The sequence below is a fragment of the Bos javanicus genome, chromosome 13 (genome assembly GCF_032452875.1).
Source record: "Bos javanicus breed banteng chromosome 13, ARS-OSU_banteng_1.0, whole genome shotgun sequence".
NCBI classification, from domain to species: Eukaryota; Metazoa; Chordata; class Mammalia; order Artiodactyla; family Bovidae; genus Bos; species Bos javanicus.
Window position 1 is genome coordinate 20,295,532 of NC_083880.1, and position 24,626 is coordinate 20,320,157.

General features: G+C 37.6%; 1 protein-coding gene across 18 annotated transcripts in view; it reads right to left on the reverse strand.

The window, feature by feature from the left end:
• The window catches only part of CCDC7 (coiled-coil domain containing 7), a 268,190-nt gene that overhangs the window by 198,889 nt on the left and 44,675 nt on the right, over nucleotides 1-24,626 (reverse strand). For all 18 annotated transcript variants that reach the window (XM_061435932.1, XM_061435930.1, XM_061435937.1 and 15 more), the window contains 2 exons: nucleotides 22,328-22,393; nucleotides 19,021-19,242 (listed from right to left, as the gene is read on the reverse strand). In XM_061435932.1, coding sequence (XP_061291916.1) covers nucleotides 19,021-19,242; nucleotides 22,328-22,393 — 288 coding nt within the window. The remainder of the gene's footprint in view (nucleotides 1-19,020; nucleotides 19,243-22,327; nucleotides 22,394-24,626) is intronic.

Sequence of the window (24,626 nt, forward strand, 5' to 3'; positions counted from 1 at the left end):
ATGAGCAATTAAATGAGCAAATAAATTATTCACTAATTAATAGTAATACAAATGTGAAATTGATGCTAGATAACAAGCTAAGGATAATATATCTCATGGGTTTTAAAATAGAGACAAAGAGTCTCAAATTGGCCAAGACAGCAGAGTGGGAACACTCTGAGCCCACCTCCTCTAATGGGCATATCAAAATTACAACCATTTACAGAGCAACTATTGATGAGAAAAACTGGATGATTAGCAGAATCTTCTACTAAAGATTTAAAGAAGGAACCACAAGAAGATAGGGAGAAGTGGAGTCACACTATAGTCAAGATCCACAGCCGCAAGTGAGTAACCCACAAAGGGAGGATGATTACAATTGCAGAGGTTATCCCCGAGGAGCAAGAGGTCCAAGCCCCACACTGGGGTCACCAGCCCAGGAGTCCTACACCAACACAAGCCATCTAGAACATTCGGCTTTGAAGGTCAATGGGACTTACTTTCAGGAAAGTCAGAATATTATGGGAAATAGAGACGCCCTTCTAAGAAAACACACACATAATCTCACACACTCCAGGAGTCATAGCAGAATCAGTCATTTAAAAGGAGACTGGATTACACCCACCTGCTACTCTTGGAGAGTTTACCAGAGAGGCAGAAGGCAACTGGAGCTCACCATGGGGACACAGACACTGGTGGCAGGCAATTTTGAAAGTTCTTTCTACCACATGGTCACTGGCACAACCAAGCTCCACTCTGGAATACTCCCTCTAGCTTATTGGGACCCAGCCTCGCCCACCAGTCTGTCAGAACCAGAACTGGGACCCCTCAGGCCAAGCAACTAGCCAGGAAGGGACTTACTCAGTAGCTGCTTTCAGAGGACCTGAGCCCACAGTCACCCTGGGACACAGCCCTATCCACCAGCCCAGTCAGACCAGCCCCAGGACCACTGCGGCCTGCAGCCTGCCATGGCAGGACCCAGCCCACTCACCAGCAGGTCAATACCAAGTATTTAAACACCTTAGGCTCCGTAGCCAGCTGCCCAGGGATTTGGCCACAACCCTAACCAGGTTGGAACAAGCGTCAGATAACTACTCATCCTGCAGCCAGCTGTATCATGAACCAGTCCAACATCAAACCTAATATTGGCATTATAGAAATCTCAGAAGGAGAAGTGAGAGAAAGGGGGCAGAGGACATATCTGAAGATAAAATAGCTTAAAAACTCCTATAGCCTGGGAAAGGAAATGGTATCAAGGTCCAGGAAGCACTGAGAGTTCCAAACACAATCATTCCAAAGACAACCACACCAAGACACACCACAATTAAAATGAGAAAAATTTAGATAAAGAGAGAACAGTAAAACAAGGGAAAGCAACAAGTTAGGTAAAAGAGAACTCCAAAAGGCCAGGCTATCAGCTAACTTTTCAGCAGAAACTCTATAGGCCAGAGGGGAGTGGTATGATGTATTTTAAATGATGAAAGGGAAAACCTACACCCCATAATGCTTTCATTCAGATTTGATGGTGAGATCAAAAGTTGTACAACCAACCAAAAGCAGAGTTCAGCATTACCAAGCCAGCATTACAAGAAATGTTAAGGGAACTTCCCAAGTGAAAAGAAAAGGCAAAAACTAGAAACATAAAAAGTACAAAAGTGAAAAGCTCATTGTTAAAAGCAAATATACAGTAAAGGTAGTAAATCAACCACATACAAAGTTAGGAGGAAGATTAAAAGACTAAACTAGTAAAATTTTCTATATTCACAATAAGCAGTTAAGAGATACAAAAAGATGTAAAAGACGATGTCAAAAACAGTAGTCATGGAGGGGGTGGAGAGAAGTGAAAACACAGGGTTGTTAAGATGTTTAAAATGCAGAAATTAGCAACTGAAAATAATCACATGTATATTGAGAGATTCCTACATATAAAACTGATGGTAACCACAATCCAAAAATCTACTCTAGATACACAAAAAAAGAATCCAAACATGACACTAAAGGCAGTCGTCAAAACACAAGAGAATGAAAGGGGATAAAAGGTCTATAAAACCAATTCTAAAACAATTAACAAGATGTCAATTAGAACATACCAATCAAAATCACATTGAATGTAAATAGAATAAATCCCCCAATCAAGACACAGACTGACTGAATGGATACAAAACAAGACACACACACACACACACACACACACTGCCTACAAGAGACTCACTTCAGACCTAAGACATCCAACCATCTAGAAGTCAGGTGATATAAAAAGATGTCTCATGCAAATGAAAATCAAAAGAACCCTGGCATAGCAATACTTAGAAAAAAGTATATAGATTTAAAACAAAGACTATTATAAGAAACAAAGGAAGGAATTAAACAACGAAAAAGGGATCAATCCAAGAATATAAAACTGTAAATATATATGCACCCATTGTAGGAACACCTAAATGCATAAAACAAATATTAATAATACATAAAGAGAAACTGGCAGTAACACAAAAATAGTAGGGGACTTTAACACCCCACTCACATCAAAAGGACAGATGATCCAGACAGAAAATCAATAAAGAAACACTAACTTTAATCACACATTAAACCACATGGATTATGTAGATACATGGAACAGTCCATACAAAATCAGCAGAATACATATTCTTTCAACTGCACATGGAATATTCTGTAGGAAAAATCTCATGTGAGGCCACAAAAGAAGTCTCAGCAAATTCAAGAAAGCTGAAATTATATCAACCATCTTTTCTGATTGCAACACTATGAAACTAGATCAACTACAAGAAAAAAAACTGCAAAAAAAAAAAAAAAGACACAAACGTGGAAGTTAAACAATATGCTACTAAACAACCAATGAATCACTGAATAAATCAAAGAGGAAATAAATACCTAGAGACAAACAATAACAACATGACAATCTAAAACCTATGGGATGTAGCAAAGCAGCTCTAAGAAGGAAGTTAACAGCAATACAAGCTTACCTCAGGAAATAAGAAAAACATCAAATAAACAACCTAATCTTACACCTAAATGAGCTACAGAAACAAACAAACAAAACCAATAGTCAGAGGAAAGAAATCATAAAGATTAGAGTAGAAGTAAATAAAACAGAAACTAAAAAAAAAAAAAAAGATCAATGAAGCTAAAGGCTGGTATTTGAAAAGATAAGCAAAATGAATAAACCTTTAGCCAGACTCACCAAGAAAAAAAGAAAGTGCCCAAATCAATAAAAATGAAAAGAAATAAATGAAAAAGAAGTTACAACCAACATCACAAAAATAAAAAGAATCATAAGAGACTACTTGCTGCTGTTCCTTAGCGTTCAGTTGTGTCCAACTCTTCTGCGATCCCATGGACTGTAGCCCACCAGGCTCCACTTTCCATGGGATTCTCCAGGCAAGAATACTGGAGTGGGTTGCCATTTCATACTGCAGGGAATCTTCCCAACCCAGGGATGGAATCTGCCTCTCTCGCAGCTCCTGCATTGGCAGGTGGATTCTTTACCACTTTGGGAATGGACAACCTAGCTTTTCAGGACAAATTCTTAGAAAGGTACAATCTCCTAAACTTAAACCAGGAAGAAACAGAAATATGAACAGACCAACTACCAGTACTGAAACTGAATCAATAATTTTAAAACTCACAACAAACAACAATCCAGCTTCAGAGGCTTCACAGGTGAATTCTACCAAACACTTAAAAACTTAACCCTTATGCTTATAGATTCAACGCAATCCCTATCAAGCTACCAACAGTATTCTTCACAGAGCTAGAACAAATAATTTCACAATTTGTATGGAAATACAAAAAACCTCGAATAGCCAAAGCGATCTTGAGAACGAAGAATGGAACTGGAGGAATCAACCTACCTGACTTCAGGCTCTACTACAAAGCCACAGTTATCAAGACAGTATGGTACTGGCACAAAGACAGAAATATTGATCAATGGAATAAAATAGAAAGCCCAGAGATAAATCCACGCACATATGGACACCTTATCTTTGACAAAGGAGGCAAGAACATACAATGGATTAAAGACAATCTCTTTAACAAGTGGTGCTGGGAAATCTGGTCAACTGCTTGTAAAAGAATGAAACTAGACCACTTTCTAACACCATACACAAAAATAAACTCAAAATGGATTAAAGATCTAAACGTAAGACCAGAAACTATAAAACTCCTAGAGGAGAACATAGGCAAAACACTCTCTGACATACATCACAGCAGGATCCTCTATGACCCACCTCCCAGAATATTGGAAATAAAAGCAAAAATAAACAAATGGGACCTAATTAACCTTAAAAGCTTCTTCACATCAAAGGAAACTATTAGCAAGGTGAAAAGACAGCCTTCAGAATGGGAGAAAATAATAGCAAATGAAGCAACCGACAAACAACTAATCTCAAAAATATACAAGCAACTCCTACAGCTCAACTCCAGAAAAATAAACGACCCAATCAAAAAATGGGCCAAAGAACTAAAAAGACATTTCTCCAAAGAAGACATACAGATGGCTAACAAACACATGAAAAGATGCTCAAAATCACTCATTATCAGAGAAATGCAAATCAAAACCACTATGAGATACCATTTCACACCAGTCAGAATGGCTGCGATCCAAAAGTCTACAAATAATAAATGCTGGAGAGGGTGTGGAGAAAAGGGAACCCTCTTACACTGTTGGTGGGAATGCAAACTAGTTCAGCCACTATGGAGAACAGTGTGGAGATTCCTTTAAAAACTGGAAATAGAACTGCCTTATGATCCAGCAATCCCACTGCTGGGCATACACACTGAGGAAACCAGAAGGGAAAGAGACACGTGTACCCCAATGTTCATCGCAGCACTGTTTATAATAGCCAAGACATGGAAGCAACCTAGATGTCCATCAGCAGATGAATGGATAAGAAAGCTGTGGTACATATACACAATGGAGTATTACTCAGCCATTAAAAAGAATACATTTGAATCAGTTCTAATGAGGTGGATGAAACTGGAGCCTATTATACAGAGTGAAGTAAGCCAGAAGGGAAAACAGAAATACAGTATACTAACGCATATATATGGAATTTAGAAAGATGGTAACAATAAGCCGGTGTATGAGACAGCAAAAGAGACACTGATGTATAGAACAGTCTTATGGACTCTGTGGGAGAGGGAGAGGGTGGGAAGATTTGGGAGAATGGCAATGAAACATGTAAAATATCATGTAGGAAATGAGTTGCCAGTCCAGGTGTGATGCACGATGCTGGATGCTTGGGGCTGGTGCACTGGGACGGCCCAGAGGGATGGTATGGGGAGGGAGGAGGGAGGAGGGTTCGGGATGGGGAACACATGTATACCTGTGGTGGATTCATTTTGATATTTGGCAAAACTAATACAATTATGTAAAGTTAAAAAATAAAATAAAATTAGAATAAAAAAAAAAAACTATTCCAAAAAATTGCAGAGGAAGGAACACTTCCAAATTCATGGCATGAGGCAGCATCAACCTGACACCAAAACAAGACAAAGATACCACAAAAAAAGAAAATTACAGGCCAAAATCACTAATAAATATAGATGGAAAAATCTGCAATACTAGTGAATTATATTCAACAATACATTAATACATGATTAAGTGGGATTTATCAGAGGAATTTGGCTTAAAACTCAACATTCAAAAAACTAAGATCATTTCATCTGGTCCCATCACTTCATGGCAAATAGATGGAGAAACAATGGAAACAGTGACAGACTTTATTTTGGGGGGCTTCAAAAAATTTGGGGGCTCCAAAATCACCACAGATGGTGACTGCAGAAATTAAAAGACACTTGCTTCTTGGAAGTGAAGCTATGACCAACCTAGACAGAATGTTAAAAAGCAGAGACACTACTTTGCAAACCAAGGTCTAGTCAAAGAGATGGTTTTTCCAATAGTCATGTATGGATGTGAGAGTTGGACTATAAAGAAAGTTAAGCACCAAAGAATTGAAGCTTTTGAACTGTGGTTTTGGAGAAGACTCGAGAATCCCTTGGACTGCAAGGAGATCCAACCAGTCCATCCTAAAGGAAGTCAGTCCTGAATATTCATTGGAAGGACTGATGCTGAAGCTGAAACTCCAGTACTCTGGCCACCTGATGAGAACAACTGACTCATTTGAAAAGACCCTGATGCTGGGAATGATTGAAGGTGGGAGGAAAAGGGGACCACAGAGGACGAGATGGTTGGATGTCATCACTGACGTGGACATGTGTTTGGGTAAACTCCTAGAGTTGGTGATGGACAGGGAAGCCTGGTGTGCTGCAGTCCATGGGGTCTCAAGGAGTCTGACACGACTGAGCAACTGAACTGATACTGATCACACAAATGCAATGATTTTTCATTATCTGCAAATCAATGTGATATGTAACACATTAAAAAATTTAAGAATAAAAACCATATGATTATCTCAATAGATGCCTTTGATGAAATTCAACATCCATTTATGATTAAGAAACTCTCCAGAAAGTGGGCTTAGAGGGAACATACCTCAACATAATAAAGGCTATATATGACACCTTAGCTAACATTATATTCAACAGAGAAGATGAAAGCATTTTCTCTAGTATCAGGCAAAGAACAAGGATGCCCACTCTTGCCATTTTTATTCAACACAGTCTGGGAAATCCTGAACACAGCAATCAGAAAAGAAATTTTAAAAAATCCACATTGGAGAGAACAAGATGGTGGAGGAGTAGGTGGATGTGGAGTACATCTCCCTGCACAGATACATCAGGAATACACCTTCAGACACAGAAGTGCATGCAGAAAACCAGCACTGAACTACAAAGTAGGACCCCACCCAGAGTGCTCCTTTAAGTGTCTGGTGCACCAAACTACAGAGTAGGACTTTACCTAGTGTGCCACTTTAAGTGCCTGACGCACTGATCTACAGAGTAGGACCCCAGCCAGGGGCGCCCTCTATGTGTCTAAAGCACTGAACAACAGAGAAGGATCCCAGGCAAGGGAGCCCTCTAAGTGCCTGAACAGGCAGAGCTATGGAGAAAGACTGGCCAAAAAGGCCTTCTGATGGCCAGCTACAAGAGGCTAGAAAAAACAGTCTGATAGGGCCATAACTCCTGCAGTGGAGTCAGTCCATGTCCCTGAACACTTGGTGCCACCAGGGTCCCCGCAAGCCAAGCAGCTGTGCCACCTTCATGCTAAACTCTCATTGAGGCATAGCTGCCACAGGCAAAAAGTCTTGCATCTATGCACACAGGGTCACTTCGGTAGTGTCAGACTCCTTGTGACCCTGCAGATTGTGGCCTACCAGGCTTTTCTGTCAGGGAGGGGTTTCTCTAGGCAAGAATACTGGAGCGTATTGGCCAATACTGGTTGCCATACCCTTCTAGAGCACTATATTTCCTGCTGCCCTAGCCACCAACTCCCCTGAGTACCTGGTACTACAAGAACCCCTGCAACCCAAGCAGCTGTACCACCTCCACACCTGGGCCTCACAGGGGCAAACCCAAGTCCTCCAAGGCAGCCTCAGGAGCAAACTCCAGTGGATGACCCACATGCAGAGGTGGAAATAAAACCACAATTGAAACCCAGGGGTAGAGTGGCTAAGGAATAGGACCCAAAATCTTTCCACCAGCTGTACAAGATGAAGATTAAATCCACACAATCAACTAGGAAGACTCTGTGTGTATGGAATATATAAGGTCATTGAGAGCTCCCACAAAAGAAAATGCACTAGTTCTGATAGCTGTGGACATTGGAGGCAAGAACACACAAGTCGGACCAGATTAGAACCTGAGCTGCCCCCACAGCAGGTCCAGAGATCAGCACAGTGTTGGAGGGCCTCCTAGGGTAGTGAGGTGGACCTGACTCCCAGCAAGGGGGAAAGGACTCTGACGGTAGTGACTCAAGAAAAACATTTATTATTGTTTTGACTTGTTCTGTAGATTCTTTTGGATTTTTTTTTTCATTTTTGTCCCCCTCTGTTGTAGTTATCGATTTTATTGGCACTATGAAATCTAAGCTTTTGAGCAGTTTTTTTTTTCTCAGTCACATTTCTTATTGTTGTTATAAATCTCTGCCTCTACATTGGGCTTTTGCAGTTCTGTGGAGTTTCTTTTTTTCTCTTTTTTTAATTTTTAATTTTTTAAACCTATTATTTTTCTACATTTATTCCTTTGTTTGCTTTTCCTACTGTTCTTTTCCCCTTGCACTTAATTTTAATGTATATAAATCTTCTTCATCTACCTCTATTTAACTGTGCATATCTATTCTTTCTTTCCTTTCCTCTCAACATATTTCTCAGTTGGGTTTTCATTGTTTTATTCCCCACTTGAGGATCACAATAAACTGTGGAAAATTCTGAAAGAGATGGGAATACCAGATCACCTGATCTGCCTCTTGAGAAATTTGTATGCAGGTCAGGAAGAAACATATATGATAAGCCTACAGCAAACATTATTCTCTGCGGTGAAAAACTGAAAGCATTCCCCCTAAGATCATGAATAAGACAAGGGTGTCCACTTTCATCACTTTTATTCAACACAGTTCTGGAAGTCCTAGCTACAGCAATCAGAGAAGAAAAAGAAATAAAAGGAATCCAAATCAGAAAAGAAGAAGTAAAGCTCTCACTGCAAATGACATGATACTGTACATAAAACATCCTAAAGATATCATCAGAAAATTACTAGAGCTAATCATGAATTTAGAAAAGTTGCAGGATACAAAATCAATACACAGAAATTACTTGCATTTCTATATACTAACAATGAAAAATCAGAAAGAGAAATTAAGGAATAAATCCCATTTACCACTGTAACAAAAAGAATTAAATATCTAGGAATAAACTTAACTAAGGAGACAAAAGAACTGTACACAGAAAATTATAAGACACTAATGAAAAAAATCAAAGACAGCATAAACAGATGGAGAGATATTCCATGTTCTTGGGTTGGAAGAATCAGTATTGTGAAAATGACTATACTACCAAATGCAATCTACAGACTCAATGTGATCCCTATCAAATTCTCCGTGGCATTTTTCACAGAACTAGAACAAAAACTTTCACAATTCATATGGAAACACAAAAGACCCCTGAATAGCCAAAGCAGTCTTCAGAAAGAAGAACAGACCTGGAGCAATCAACCTGCCTGACTTCAGATTATACTACAAAGCTATAGTCATCAAGACAGTGTGGTACTGTCACAAAAAAAAAAAAAAAAAAAAGGAAAGGAAAGAAATATAGACCAATGGAACAAGACAGAAAGCCCAGAAATAAATCCATGCATCTATGGGTACCTTATTTTGACAAAGGAGACAGGAATAGAGCAAAGACAGTCTCTTCAATAAATGGTGCTGGAAAAACTGGACAGCTACTTGAAAAAGAATGAAATTAAAACACTTCCTAACACCATACGCAAAGATAAACCCAAAATGGATTGAAGACCTACATGTAAGACTAGCAACTAGAAAACTCGTAGAAGAAAACAGAGGCATAATACTTGATTCCAAGTGTTCGATAAAAAAGCAAGATCCTCTACGACTCACCTCTTAGGAGTAATGGAAATAAAAACAGAAGTAAACAAGTGGGACCTGATTAAACTTAAAAGATTTTGCACAGCAAAGGAAACTATAAGCAAGGTGAAAAGACAACCCTCAGAATGGGATAAAATAATAGCAAATGAAACAACTGGCAAGGGCTTAATTTCCAAAATATACAAGCAGCTCATACAACTCATTGCCAGAAAAACAAACAACCCAATCAAAAACAGATATTTTTCCAAAGAAGACATTACAGATGGCTAACAAACACATGAAAAGATGCTCAACATAACTAATTATGAGAAATGCAAATCACAACTACAATGAGCTATCACCTCACACCGTTCAGAGTGGCCATCATCAAAACGTCTACAAACAAGAAATCCTGGAGAGGGTGTGGAGAAAAGGGAATGCTTCTGCACTGCTGGTGGGAATGTAAACTGATACAGCCACTATGGAAGATGGTATGGAGATTCCTTAAAAAACTAGGAATAAAACCACCATGTGACCCAGCAATCCCACTCCTAGGTATATACCCTGAGGAAACCAGGGTTGAAAAAGACACATGTATCCCATTGTTCATTGTGGCACTATTTACAATAGCTAGAACATAGAAGCAACCTAGATGTCCACTGACAGATGAATGGATAAAGAAGTTCAGGTACATACACACAATGAAATATTAGTCATAAAAAGGAACACAATTGAGTCAGTTCTGATGAGGTAGATGAACCTATAACATATTATACAAAGTGAAGTGAGTCAGAAAAAGAAAGATGAATATTGTATTCTAATGTATATATATGAAATCTAGAAAAATGATACTGAAGAATTTATTTATAAGGCAGCAATGGAGAAACAACCCAGATAGTCACGATGGTGTGATCATTCATTTAGAGCCAGACATCCTGGAATGTGAAGTCAAGTGGGCCTTAGAAAACATCACTATGAACAAAGCTAGTGGAGGTGATGGAATTCCAGTTGAGCTATTTCAAATCCTGAAAGATGATGCTGTAAAAGTGATGCACTCAATATGCCAGCAAATTTGAAAAACTCAGCAGTGGCCACAGGACTGGAAAAGGTCAGTTTTCATTCCAATCCCAAAGAAAGGCAATCCCTAAGAATGCTCAAACTACTGCACAATTGCACTCATCTCACACGCTAGTAAAGTAATGCTCAAAATTCTCCAAGCCAGGATTCAGCAGTACGTGAACCATGAACTTTCAGATGTTCAAGCTGGCTGTAGAAAAGGCAGAGGAATCAGAGATCAAATTGCCAACATTCGCTGGATCATAGAAAAAGCAAGAGAGTTTCAGAAAAACTGAAAAATCTATTTCTGCTTTATTGACTATGCTTTCAAAGCCTTTGACAATAAACTGTGGAAAATTCTGAAAGAGATGGGAATACCAGACCACCTGACCTGCCTCTTGAGAAACCTGTATGCAAGTCAGGAGGCAACAGTTGGAACTGGACATGGAACAACAGACTGGTTCCAAATAGGAAAAGGAGTACATCAAGGCTGTATATTGTCACCCCGCTTATTTAACTTATATGTAGAGTACATCATGAGAAACCCTGGGCTGGAAGAAGCACAAGCTGGAATCAAGATTGCCAGGAGAAATATCAATAACCTCAGATATGCACATGACACCACCCTTATGGCAGAAAGTGAAGAAGAACTAAAGAGCCTCTTGATGAAAGTGAAAAAGTTGAGAGTGAAAAAGTTGGCTTAAGCCTCAACATTCAGAAAACTAACATCATGGCATCTGGTTCCATCACTTCATGGCAAATAGATGGGGAAACAGTGGAAATAGTGGCTGACTTTATTTTTTTGGGCTCCAAAATCACCGCGGATAGTGACTGCAGCCGTGAAATTAAAAGACGCTTACTCCTTGGAAGGAAAGTTATGACCAACCTAGACAGCATATTAAAAAGCAGAGACATTACTTTGTCAACAAAGGTCCATCTAGTCAAGGCTTTGTTTTTTCCAGTAGTCATATACGGATGTGAGAGTTGGACTATAAGGAAAGCTGAGTGCCAAAAAATTGATGCTTTTGACCTGTGGTGTTGGAGAAGACTCTTGAGAGTCCCTTGGACTGCAAGGAGATCCAACCAGTCCATCCTAAAGGAGATCAGTCCTGGGTGTTCATTAGAAGGAGTGATGTTGAAACTGAAACTCCAGTATTTTGGCCACCTGATGTGAAGAGCTGACTCATTTGAAAAGACCCTGATGTTGGGAAGGATTGAAGGCAGGAAGAGAAGGGGATGACAGAGGATGAGATGGTTGGATGGCATCACCGACTCAATGGACGTGAGTTTGGATAAACTCTGGGAGTTGATGATGGACAGGGAGGCCTGGCATGCTGCAGTTCATGGGGTCGCAAAGAGTCGGACATGACTGAGCTACTGAACTGAACTGAATGGAGAAACAGACGTAGAGAATAAACTAATGGACATGGGGAGAGGGGAGGAGAGGTTGAGATGTATGGAAACAGTAACATAGAAACTTAATTACCACATGTAAAATTGATAGCCAACAGGAATTTGCTGTATCGATCAGGAAACTCAAACAGGGGCTCTGTATCAATCTAGAGGGGTGAGATGAGGTGGGAGATGGGAATGAGATTCAAAAGGGAGGGGATATATGTATACCTGTGGTTGACTCATGTTGAGGTTTGACATAAAACAACAAAATTCTGTAAATCAATTATCCTTCAATAAAAAATAAATTTAAAAAATCCAAATTGGAAAGGAAGTAAAACTGTGATTCTTTGCAGATGACACAGTGACATACACAGAAAATCCTAACCATGCCACCAGAAAACTACTAGAGCTCATTTTGAATCTGGTAAAGTTGGAGGATACAAAACTAATATAGAGTAATCTGTTGCATTTCTATATGCTTACAATGAACTATCTGAAAGAGAAATTAAGGAAATAATCTATCTAATTTACCATCACTTCAAAAAGAATAAAATACCTAGGAATAAACCTATATAAGGAGGCAAAAGAACTTCACTAGGAAAACTATAAGACACTCATGAAATAAAGAAAACTCAAACAGATGGAAAGACATACCAAGTTCTTGGATTGGAAGAATTAATATTCTTAAAATGAAAATACAGGACAATCTACAGATTCCATGCAACCCCTATCAAAACACACCGCAGCCACTGTGGAAAACAGTAGGGTAAGTTCCTAAAATGTAAAAACAGAACTTCCATATGACCCAATAATTCCACTCCTAGGTATAGTTGATTTACAATTCTATAGATATATATATGTGTATGTGTGTGTGTGTGTGTGTGTGTGTGTGTGTGTTGTTTTATTCAATATTTAAATTGAAGTATATAGTTTTATACTATTGATGTATACTATTATACACCAATTTTTAAACTGGTATACTATTTAAAATTGATGTATACTATTACACACTATATATTACAGGTATACAATACAGTAATTCACAATTTTTAAAGATTATATTCCAATTATACTTATACCAGAGAAGGCAATGGCACCCCACTCCAGTACTCTTGCCTGGAAAATCCCATGGATGGAGGAGCCTGGAAGGCTGCAGTCCATGGGGTCGCTGAGAGTCGGACACGACTGAGCGACTTCACTTTCACTTTTCACTTTCATGCATTGGAGAAGGAAATGGCAACACACTCCAGTGTTCTTGCCTGGAGAATCCCAGGGATGGGGAAGCCTGGTGGGCTGCCGTCTATGGGGTCGCACAGAGTCGGACACAACTGAAGCGATTTAGCAGCAGCAGCAGCAGCAGCATGTACAGATGTGAGAGCTGGACCATAAAGAAGGCTGAACGTTGAATTGATGCTTTGTGGTACCGGAGAAGACTGTTAAGAGTCCCTTGGACAGCAAAAAGATCAAACCAGTCAATCTGAAAGGAAATCAACCCTGAATATTCATTGGAAGGACTAATACTGAAGCTGAAGCTCCATTACTTTGGCCACCTGATATGAAAAGCCTACTCATTAGAAAAGACCCTGATGCTGGAAAAGATCGAAGGCAGGAGGTGAAGGGAATGACAGAGGATGAGATGATTGGATGGCATTACCGACTCAATGGACATGAGTTTGAGTAAACTCTGGGAGATAGTGAAGGACAGGGAAGCCTGGTATGCTGCAGTCCATGGGGTTTCAAAGAGTCAGACATGACTGAGTGACTGAACAACAAGAATATACCTATCAATAATCACTTTAAAGTAAATAAATTAAATTCCCAAATCAAAAAACATATGAATATATTAAAATAAACACACACACATGCACGTGCACGCACACCCCTACATGCTGCCTACAAGAGACCATTTCAAATCCAAAGACACAGACTGAAGGTGAAGGGATCCAAAAAGACACTCCATGCAAGTGGAAACCAAAAGAAACATAGAATAGTGGTACTTCTATCAGACAAATAAAATTTGAAATATAACCATGATAAGTGACAAAGAATGGTATTACATAAAGATAAAAGGGTCAATTCAACCAGAGGATGTAACATTATACACTCAGTATAGGAGCAATAAATATACAAACCAACTGTTAACTGACCTAAAGGAAGAAATATACAGCAATAAAGTAGGGGATTTTAATACCCCCACTTACATCAACAAATAGAGCATTCAAACTGAAAATCAATAAGAAAGCATTGTCAGGAATTTCCTTGTGGTCCAGTGGTTAGGACTCCATGCTTTCACTGCCGAGAGTGTAGGTTCAATCCTTGGTTAGGGAATTAAGATCCCACTAGCCATGTGGTGTGGCCAAAAACAATAACAAAATCAAACAAAAAACATAAGAAAGTATCATATTTAAATGGTATATCTGATCATATTAACTTGACAAATACATATAAGTAGATAGAACATTCCATCCAAAATAATTAGGATACAGATTCTTCTCAAGTGCACATGGAACATTCTCCAGAAGAGATTGTATGTTAGGCCACAAAACAAGTTTTAACAAATTTAGGTAGATTAAAATCATATTAACTATCTTTTCCAACCACAACATTATGAAAGTAGAAATCAATTACAAGAAGAAAACTGGAAAATTTACAAATATGTGAAGATTATATAACATGCTACTGAACAACTAATGAATCAAGAAAGAAATCAAAACCAAAATTAAAATAGTACCCTGAGACAAAAGAAAATGGATATACCACATACTGAAATTTATGGGATGCAGTGAAAGCTATTTTACAAGGAAAGTTCATAGTAATAAATGCCTACTTTACAAATAAGAAAAATCTCAAACCAGTAACAAATTTATATTCCAAGGAACTAGAAAAAGAAGTACAAAATCCAAGTAATACAGCAGTATTACTCAGCCATTAAAAAGAATACATTTGAATCAGTTCTAATGAGGTGGATGAAACTGGAGTCTATTATACAGAGTGAAGTAAGCCAGAAGGAAAAACACCAATACAGTATACTAACGCATATATATGGAATTTAGAAAGATGGTAACAATAACCCTGTGTACGAGACAGGAAAAGAGACACTGATGTATAGAACAGTCTTATGGACTCTGTGGGAGAGGGAGAGGGTGGGAAGATTTGGGAGAATGGCATTGAAACATGTAAAATATCATGTATGAAACGAGATGCCAGTCCAGGTTCGATGCATGATACTGGATGCTTGGGGCTAGGGCACTGGGACGACCCAGAGGGATGGTATGGGGAGGGAGGAGGGAAGAGGGTTCAGGATGGGGAACACATGTATACCTGTGGCGGATTCATTTTGATATTTGGCAAAACTAATACAATTATGTAAAGTTTAAAAATAAAATTAAAAAAATTAAAAAAATAAAATAAAATAAAATTATAGCAGATAAGAAAGAAAATAAAAATAAATTCTTAAATAAAAAAAAAGAAAATAAATGAAATGGAAGCTAACAAGACGTCAAAAAAAACAAAAAATCAATAAAACCAAGAAGTGGCTCTTTGAAATGATAAACAAAACTGACAATTAGCTAGACTCACAAAGAAAAAAGATAGAAGGCTCAAATTAATAAAAGAAGAAATATGACATCTGATATCACAGAGATACAAAGGATCAGAAGTGACTACCATGACAATTATACAGCTATAGTATAAATTAATAAATAACTACAATATTAGTTATTGTAGAATAATATTAATATTGAGAATAAATTAATCAATAACTACAACATACAATCTTCTAAGATTGAATCACGAGGAAACAAAAATTGAACACACTCATTACTACTATCAAGGATAATGAATCTGTAATTTTAAAACTCCTTACAAACAAAAGTACAGGACCAGGACACTTTCCTGCTGAATTCTACCCAATATTCACAGAAGGATTAATACCAATTCTTCCGAAACTCTTTCAAACAATAGAACAGAAGGCAATATTTCCAAACTCATTTTACAACACCAGCATTATTCAGATACTAAAACCAAAGACACAACAATAAAAGAAAATTACAAATATCCCTGATAAACAAAGATGCAAAAATAACAAAATATTAGCAAACTGATTCTAACAATCTATTAAAAGGATCATACAACATGAGCAAGAGGAATTTCTACCAGGGGTGCATAAATGATTCATTATCTAGAAATTAGTCAATGAGGTATACCACATTAACAAAATGAATAATTTGGAAGATCATCTCAGTAACTGTAAAAAAACTGAAAGCATTTCACAAAATCCAACATTTATGATAAAAGCTCTCAATTAAGTGGGTATAGAGGGAAGGAAAATACTCAACATAAAACTGGCCATATGTGATAAACCCATAGATAACATCACACTCAAAAGTGAAAAGCTGAAAGCAATTCCTTTAAGATCAAAAATAAGAAAAGGATGCCCATTCTTGCTGTTTTTATCCAACATATTAATGGAATTCCTAGACAGAGCAATTTGGCAAAAAACAAACAAAAGGTGTCTACATTGGAAAAGAGGAAATAAATCTGTCACCATATTCAGATGACATGATAGAGAAAACCCTAAAGACTAACCCCAAACTGTTAGAATAAATAAAGTTGCAGGATATACAACTGATGAATAGCAATCTATTGTATTTTTACATACTAAAAATGAACTATCTAAAAGAGAAGTCAAGAAAGCAATCCCATTTGCAATTGCATCAAAAAGAATACAATACCTAGGAATAAATTTAACCAAGGAGGTGAAAGACTTATACACCAAAAACTATATGATACTGATGGAATAAGACAGAAATAAGTGGAAAGATAGTCTATGCTCATAGATTGGAAGAATTAATATTGTTAAAATGTCCATACTATACAAAACAATCTATAGAATCCATGAAATCTATCAAAATTCCAATGACATTTTTCACAGAAATAAAAGAAATAATTCTCAAATTTGTATGGGACCACAAAAGACGCTGAATAGTCAGAGGAATCTTGAAAAAGAATAACAAAGCTGGAGGCACCATGTGCCCAATTTCATATTATAGTTGTCATATTCTATGGCAATTAAATCAGTATGAGATGTGGGGAGGAAAACAGACATATGGATTAATGGAACCAAGTAGAGAACCCAGAGGTAAACACACATACACATGGTCAATCAATTTATGATGAAGGAGCCTCAAATATACAACAGAGAAAAGACAATCTCTTCAATAAATGGTTTTGGGAACCTGGAAAATCACATGCAAAGTATGAAACTGGACCATTTTCTTACACCATATACAAAAATGAATTCCAAATGAATTAAACACTTGAATGTAAGACATGAAACTATAAAACTTCTAAAAGAAACACAGACAATAAGCTTAACGTAGGTCTTACTGAATTTGGGTGTCTGACATCAACAACAAAAATAAAGTGGAATTACATCAAACTAAAAAGTTCTGCACATCAAAGGAAACCATCAACATAATGAAATGGCACCCTACTAAATGGGAGAAAACATCTAAAAATCACTTATCTAAAAAAGGGTTAATATCCAAAAATACATAAAGAACTCATACAACTCAATTGCAACACAAACAAAAAAACTGAATCAATCTGAGTTAAAAATGAACAGCTGATCTGAATAGCCATTCTATGAAAGAAAACATACAGGTGGCCAACAGATACATGAAAAGATGCTCAACATCACTAATCATCATAGAAATACAAATCAAAACCAAAATGAGATATTACTGCACACCTGTCAGAATTGTTATTAGCTAAAAAACAAGAAATAACAAGTATTAGCATGAATGCAGATAAAAGGGGGAACCCTTGCACACCGTTGATGAGAATGTAAATTGGTGAAGCCATTATGGAAAAGAGTATGGCAGTTCCTCAAAAAATCTAAAACTAGGCCTACCAGATGATCCAGGCAATACGCACTTCTAGATATTTTTCCAAAATAAATGACAACACTAACTAGAGAAGATATATGTATCCTATGTTCACTGCAGCATTATTTACATTAGTCAAGATGTGGAAACAGTCTGTATATCCATTGATGGGTAATGGATAAATAAAACATCACATACGTACATATATTCCCTGGTGTCTCAGACAGTAAAGAATCTGCATGCAATGCGGGAGACCTGGGTTCAACTCCTGGGCTGGAAAAATCCCCTTGAGAAGGGAATGGCAACTCACTCCAGTATTCTTGCCTGGAAAACTCCATGGACAGAGGAGCCTGGCAGGGTACAGTCCATGAGGTCGCAAAGAGTCAGACATGACTGTACAACTAACATTTACACACACACACACATATACAGACAGTAGAATATTATTCAGACATGAAAAATAATGAAACTTTTCCATTTGTGACAACATGGATGGATCTTGAGAGCGCTGTGCTAAGTCAAATAAGTCAGACAGGGAAAGACAAATACCATACAATCTCACTCATACGTGGAATCTAAAACAAAATGAAAACTGTGCTCATAGATACAGAGAACAGATTGGTAGTTGCCAGAGGCATGGATTTGCGGGTGGGCAAAACGGGCGACAGGAATCAAAAGGTACAAACTTCTATTTTAAACAATTCCAAGTGGTGTAAAGTACAGCACAGTGACCACAGTTAATAATACTGCATTGCATAGTTGAAAGCTGCTACTACAGCAAATCTTAAAAGTTCTCGTCACAAGAAAAAAATTCTGTAATTATGTACAATGTTAACTAGATTTATTGTGGCGATTCAGTAACAGTATATACAAAATACTGACTCATTAATTTGTATACCTGAAAATGTCAATTGTATCTCAATAAAAAATTTTTAATATAAAACAATTTTATATCTGACAAGTCTACTGTATCAACTATCCTAAAGAAAAATGCAAATATTTGGATTACCTAAAACCCACAAAAATCAATACACATTTTAGATTTGAATTCAAGATGTTAATGAACTGATACATCCAAAAGGAACAATTCTAAGTAAAAAAAAGAAAAGGCATAGAAAAATTTTAAAAATACAAATAAAGCTAATATTATAAAAGGGTAAATTTCTTACTGCACATATTACTGTTTCTATTTTGGTTATTTCTTACCTGTGGATATGTAATTTTATCATTTGTTTTTTGTCCACCTGAATCGCCCACTACTGCTTTTCTTGTTTCATTTTCCAATAGTATATATTTTGAATCTTCACCTTTAACTTTTAATTTACCAGTACCCATTTCTGTGGTTGTCTTGGTCTTTGCCTCACTTTTAAGAAACTCCTTTTCTTGATTTAGGAAATAGGCAAGTTGCTGCTTAGCTCTTTCAGCTTCCTGTTTTTAAAAGAGTAACTGTCAAGTATCATTTCTGTGACATTTTCCTGCCAATATTATAATTTTCAGGAATCTTCATATATTCATGCCCATACTAATTCTCAATTTTATTTTTACAGAGTAAAAGAAAGCTAAATTAAACCATTGGTATAATACATAGTTTAACAGATCCATAATTAAAATTAAAAACTATGAAGAAATCTCTTCTACTTAAACAGCTATTTTTATACCCAAGAGGTTCTCCTGCCCAGTTTTTTAAGGTTCTAGTTATAATATAGGCACAATAAAAGTTAATAAAATGCATACATTATAGAAGGTGATAGAATGTACCCAAGATAATTAAGACCTATAATATCAAATAGTAAATGTGAAAAATAATTTATTTCTTCTAGAATTAAATCTTTCTTTAAAAGTCACTTTTAATAAATTTTAGTTTCATAAAATTAAGTTACTTGTATAAAAGAACACATAAATCAATAAAAAAAGTTCACAATCTCCCTACAAACAGAAAATGTACTGTTGACATATATACTTTTAAATTATTTCTAAATATGCTAGTGCTGATGCTGCTGCTAAGTCACTGCTAAGTCGTGTCTGACTCTGTGCGACCCCACAGACGGCAGCCCACCAGGTTCCCCCGTCCCTGGGATTCTCCAGGCAAGAACACTGGAGTGGGTTGCCATTTCCTTCTCCAATGCATGAAAGTGAAAAGTCAAAGTGAAGTCACTCAGTCGTGTCCGACTCTTAGCAACCCCATGGACTGCAGCCCACCAGGCTCCTCTGTCCATATACATATATAAATTTTAAATTTTTATCCAGATTGGATCATACTATACACACACATATGACATCTTTTCATTAAATAATGTCACAGTAAGTTCTCATTGGAGAAGGCAACAGCAACCCACTCCACTTTTCTTGCCTGGGGAATCCCATGGACAGAGGAGCCTGGCAGGCTACAGTCCACAGGGTTGCAAGAATCGGACATGACTTAGCAACTGAAGAAAAAGAGAGATATTCCCATGATGATAAATATACATCCAAATTAGAACAGCTAACAGTAACGAAGTTGCTCAGTCCTGTCTGACTCTGTGACCCCATGGACTGTACAGTCCATGGAATTCTCTAGGCCAGAATACTGGAGTGGGTAGCCTTTCCCTTCTCCAGGGGATCTTCCCAACCCAGGGATTGAACCCAGGTCTCCCCAACTGCAGGTGAATTCTTTATCAGCTGAGCTACCAGGGAAGCCCTAGGTAACAAGTAAATTTTAATAATATATCTTAACTAATTTAGCAAATTGCTTATCAATGGATATATTGGAAATTTTAAAACTTTTGCTATTAAAAATTTCCCATTCTACATACTTGTACAAACTTTGTACACTTTATTATTTACAATAAATTTTAGAAGTGGAATGGTTCACTGTAAAGACTATGTCTTTCCAAGACTTTCTCTATATATTTTCTTCCAGAGAAGTATCAATACATACTGACAATAGAAGTATATGAAAGACCTGCTCATCTCAACATAAATCTACAAATATTAAATATTTCTGTTCCTTCAATTAAAAAAAATAGTAGGTAAAATATATCTGTACTGCTGCTATTTTAATGTTTTTTATTTGGCTGTACTGAGTCTTAGCTGTAGCACATAGGATCTTCATTGCCCTGTGCAGGATCTTTGAAGCATGTGAGCTCTTAGCTGCAGCCTGCAGGATCTAGTTCCCTAACCAGGGATTGAACCCAGCACCCCTGCGCTGGAAGCATGGAGGCTTAACCACTGAACCACCCTCTCTCTGTTATTTTTAAATTGCATTTACTTGGTAATTCGTAGAGCTGAATATATTTGTATGCATTTATTGGCAATGCGTGTTTCTCAATTGACGTGCCTATGTCCTTTTTCTATTGAGGAGGAAGACTACCCATATTTTCTGTAGATATGTAAAAGACTTTGATATGGAACACTTTATAAAGATCTTCCATTTATCTTTATATCTTACAAAATTTTAACCATAATAGTTTTATTTTATATATATATATAGCCAAATATATTAACATATTCTTTTTTGGTATAATGCTTTGAAAGCCCTGCTTTAGCCAAGACATGTAATTGTTATTCAGTGTTTCTTCCAATTTATGGACTTCCCTGGTGGCTCAGACAGTAAAGCATCTGTCTACAATGTGAGAGACCTGGGTTCGATCCCTGGGTTGGGAAGATTCCCTGGAGAAGGAAATGGCAACCCACTCCAGTACTCTTGCCTTGAAAATCCCATGGACGGAGGAGCCTGGTGCAGGCTACTATCCATGGGGTTGCAAAGAGTCGGGCACAACTGAGCAACTTCACTTACTACATAGTTCACTTGTATGCCTAAATCTTAAATCAATTTGTAATTTGTTTCAGTATATTAAATCAACTAGAAATCACAAGTTTTTCATAGTAGTTTACTTTTGTGACTTTTATCCTTCTATAAAAAAATTTATTTAATAAGCAAAACAATAAAATACAAAATTATTATATTCATTTGAATCTGTTTCTGGAATTTTCACTCAGTACAAAATTTGGAACCACACTGCTTTAGTAATATATTTTTATGTCTTATATTAATTTTTGATGAGCAAATAATTATTCTGTAAAATAACCAGGTTCTTATCTCAATATATCTTATAATTCTGCTAAGCTCAAAAAGACTCCATCTATATCTTGAAATAAATTGCTTTAAGTGTGTACATCAGTTCTCTCTCTAGCTTACTATTTTGGAGAGAATAAATATCAAATTTTATCAATATATTTCTACTACATTAGTTGTGTCCAACTCTTTGCGACCCCATGGGCTGTAGCCTATCAGGCTCCTCTGTCCATGGGATTCTCCAGGCAAGAGTACTGGAGTGGGTTGCCATTTTCTTCTCCAGGGGATCTTCCCGACCCAGTGATCAAACCTGGGTCTCCCAGTGAAAATACTATAAGCTGGCAAAACAATATAATATATAGATTCTTGCTTTACAAACTAAAAATTATTCATTTAAAAAGTTGTTTAAGGATATTTTATTCAATTTTTCACAATATGAAGGAACATGACATCTTTTACCTGTAAAGCTTGTTTCAGTTGTTCCCGAAGAACTTTGTTCTCAATTTCCAGAGCATGTGCTACTTTCTAGGATGTAATATGGGGTGGGGGAGAAAAGTATTCATTTTTTAAACTAATTTATTGTCATAATTATTATCTTTCTAAAACCCATAGATAGTCAAGATGATGACTTGAGCACAAACATTTACTACACACTTCTTAGGCATAATGACAGATAACTTATAGCTCAGTTGGTGAAGAATCTGCCTGCAATATAGGAGACCCTGTTTCAATTCCTGGGTTGGGAAGATCCCCTGGAGAAGGGCTAGGCTACCAACTCCAGTATTCTTGGGCTTCCTTGGTGGCTCAGCTGATAAAAGAATCCACTTGCAATGTGGGAGACCTGGGCTCAAATCCCTGGCCCTGAGATGGGAAGATCTCCTGGAGAAGGGAATGGCTACCCACTCCAGTATTCTTGCCTAGAGAATTCCATAGACTGTTTAGTCTGTGGGGTTACACAGAGTTGGACAGTGACTTTCACTTCCACTTTCTTAAGAATATAGCAGAATCCAGAGCTTCAGCAACATGACAATCCCAACGTCCAAGATACAATTAAGAGTAATTTGAATTTGAGACTTACTCGTAAAAGAAAATCTACAGGGAAGGTGATTGAAGACGGGGGATAGCAAGAACCTCTTCCCATGGATCAACAAACATACACCTGCAAAGAGATCAACTCCCTGTGAAAAGAACCTTAGAACTAGTCAAACACGCTCCACAACAAAGAATAAAAAGGACTACATCAAGACAGGTAGTAGAGGAAAAGAAACACTCTCACTAATAACCATACCCCCAGCATGATGGCACACAACAGAGAGGGATCTCACCAGACAGGCACTTTTGCCAGGGGAGCAAAGGGTTGGTGCCCACGTCAGGAACCTTGGCTCCTGGATCTACACCAGAGAGAGGAATCCCTGAAACGCCTGGCTTTTAAAAGCAATAGGGCTGACATCTAGTGGTCCCAAAGTGCTATAGAAAACTGAGACTCCCTCTTAAATAAGGGCTTGAAAGTGAAAGTGAAGTCGCTCAGTCATGTCCGACTCTTTGCGACCCCGTAGACTGTAGCTCATTCCATAGTTCATCAGGCACTCTATCAGATCTAGGCCTTAAATCTATTTCTCACTTCCACTGTATAATCATAAGGGATTTGATTTAGGTCATACCTGAATGGTCTAGTGGTTTTCCCTACTTTCTTCAATTTAAGTCTGAATTTGGCAATAAGGAGTTCCTGGTCTGAGCCACAGTCAGCTCCTGGTCTTGTTTTTGCTGACTGTATAGAGCTTCTCCGTCTTTGGCTGCAAAGAATATAATCAATCTGATTTTGGTGTTGACCATCTGGTGATGTCCATGTGTAGAGTCTTCTCTTGTGTTGTTGGAAGAGGGTGTTTGTTATGACCAGTGCATTTTCTTGGCAAAACTCTATTAGTCTTTGCCCTGCTTCATTGCGTATTCCAAGGCCAAATTTGCCTGTTACTCCAGGTGTTTCTTGACTTCCTACTTTTGCATTCCAGTCCCCTATAATGAAAAGGACATCTTTTTTGGGTGTTAGTTCTAAAAGGTCTTGTAGGTCTTCATAGAACCGTTCAACTTCAGCTTCTTCAGCATTACTGGTTGGGGCATAGAGTTGGATTACTGTGATATTGAATGGTTTACCTTGGAAACGAACAGAGATTATTCTGTCGTTTTTGAGATTGCATCCAAGTACTGCATTTCGGACTCTTTTGTTGACCATGATAGCCACTCCATTTCTTCTGAGGGATTCCTGCCCGCACTGGTAGATATAATGGTCATCTGAGTTAAATTCACCCATTCCAGTCCATTTCAGTTCACTGATTCTTAGAATGTCGACATTCACTCTTTCCATCTCTTGTTTGACCACTTCCAATTTGCCTTGATTCATGGACCCGACATTCCAGGTTCCTAGGCAATATTGCTCTTTACAGCATTGGACCTTGCTTCTATCACCAGTCATATCCACAGCTGGGTATTGTTTTTGCTTTGGCTCCCTCCCTTCATTCTTTCTGGACTTATTTCTCCACTGATCTCCAGTAGCATATTGGGCACCTACTGACCTGGGGAGTTTCCCTTTCAGTATCCTATCATTTTCGTGACATTGTACAGGAGACAGGGATCAAGACCATCCCCACGGAAAAGAAATGCAAAAAAGCAAAATGGCTGTCTGGGGAGGCCTTACAAATAGCTGTGAAAAGAAGAGAAGCGAAAAGCAAAGGAGAAAAGGAAAGATATAAACATCTGAATG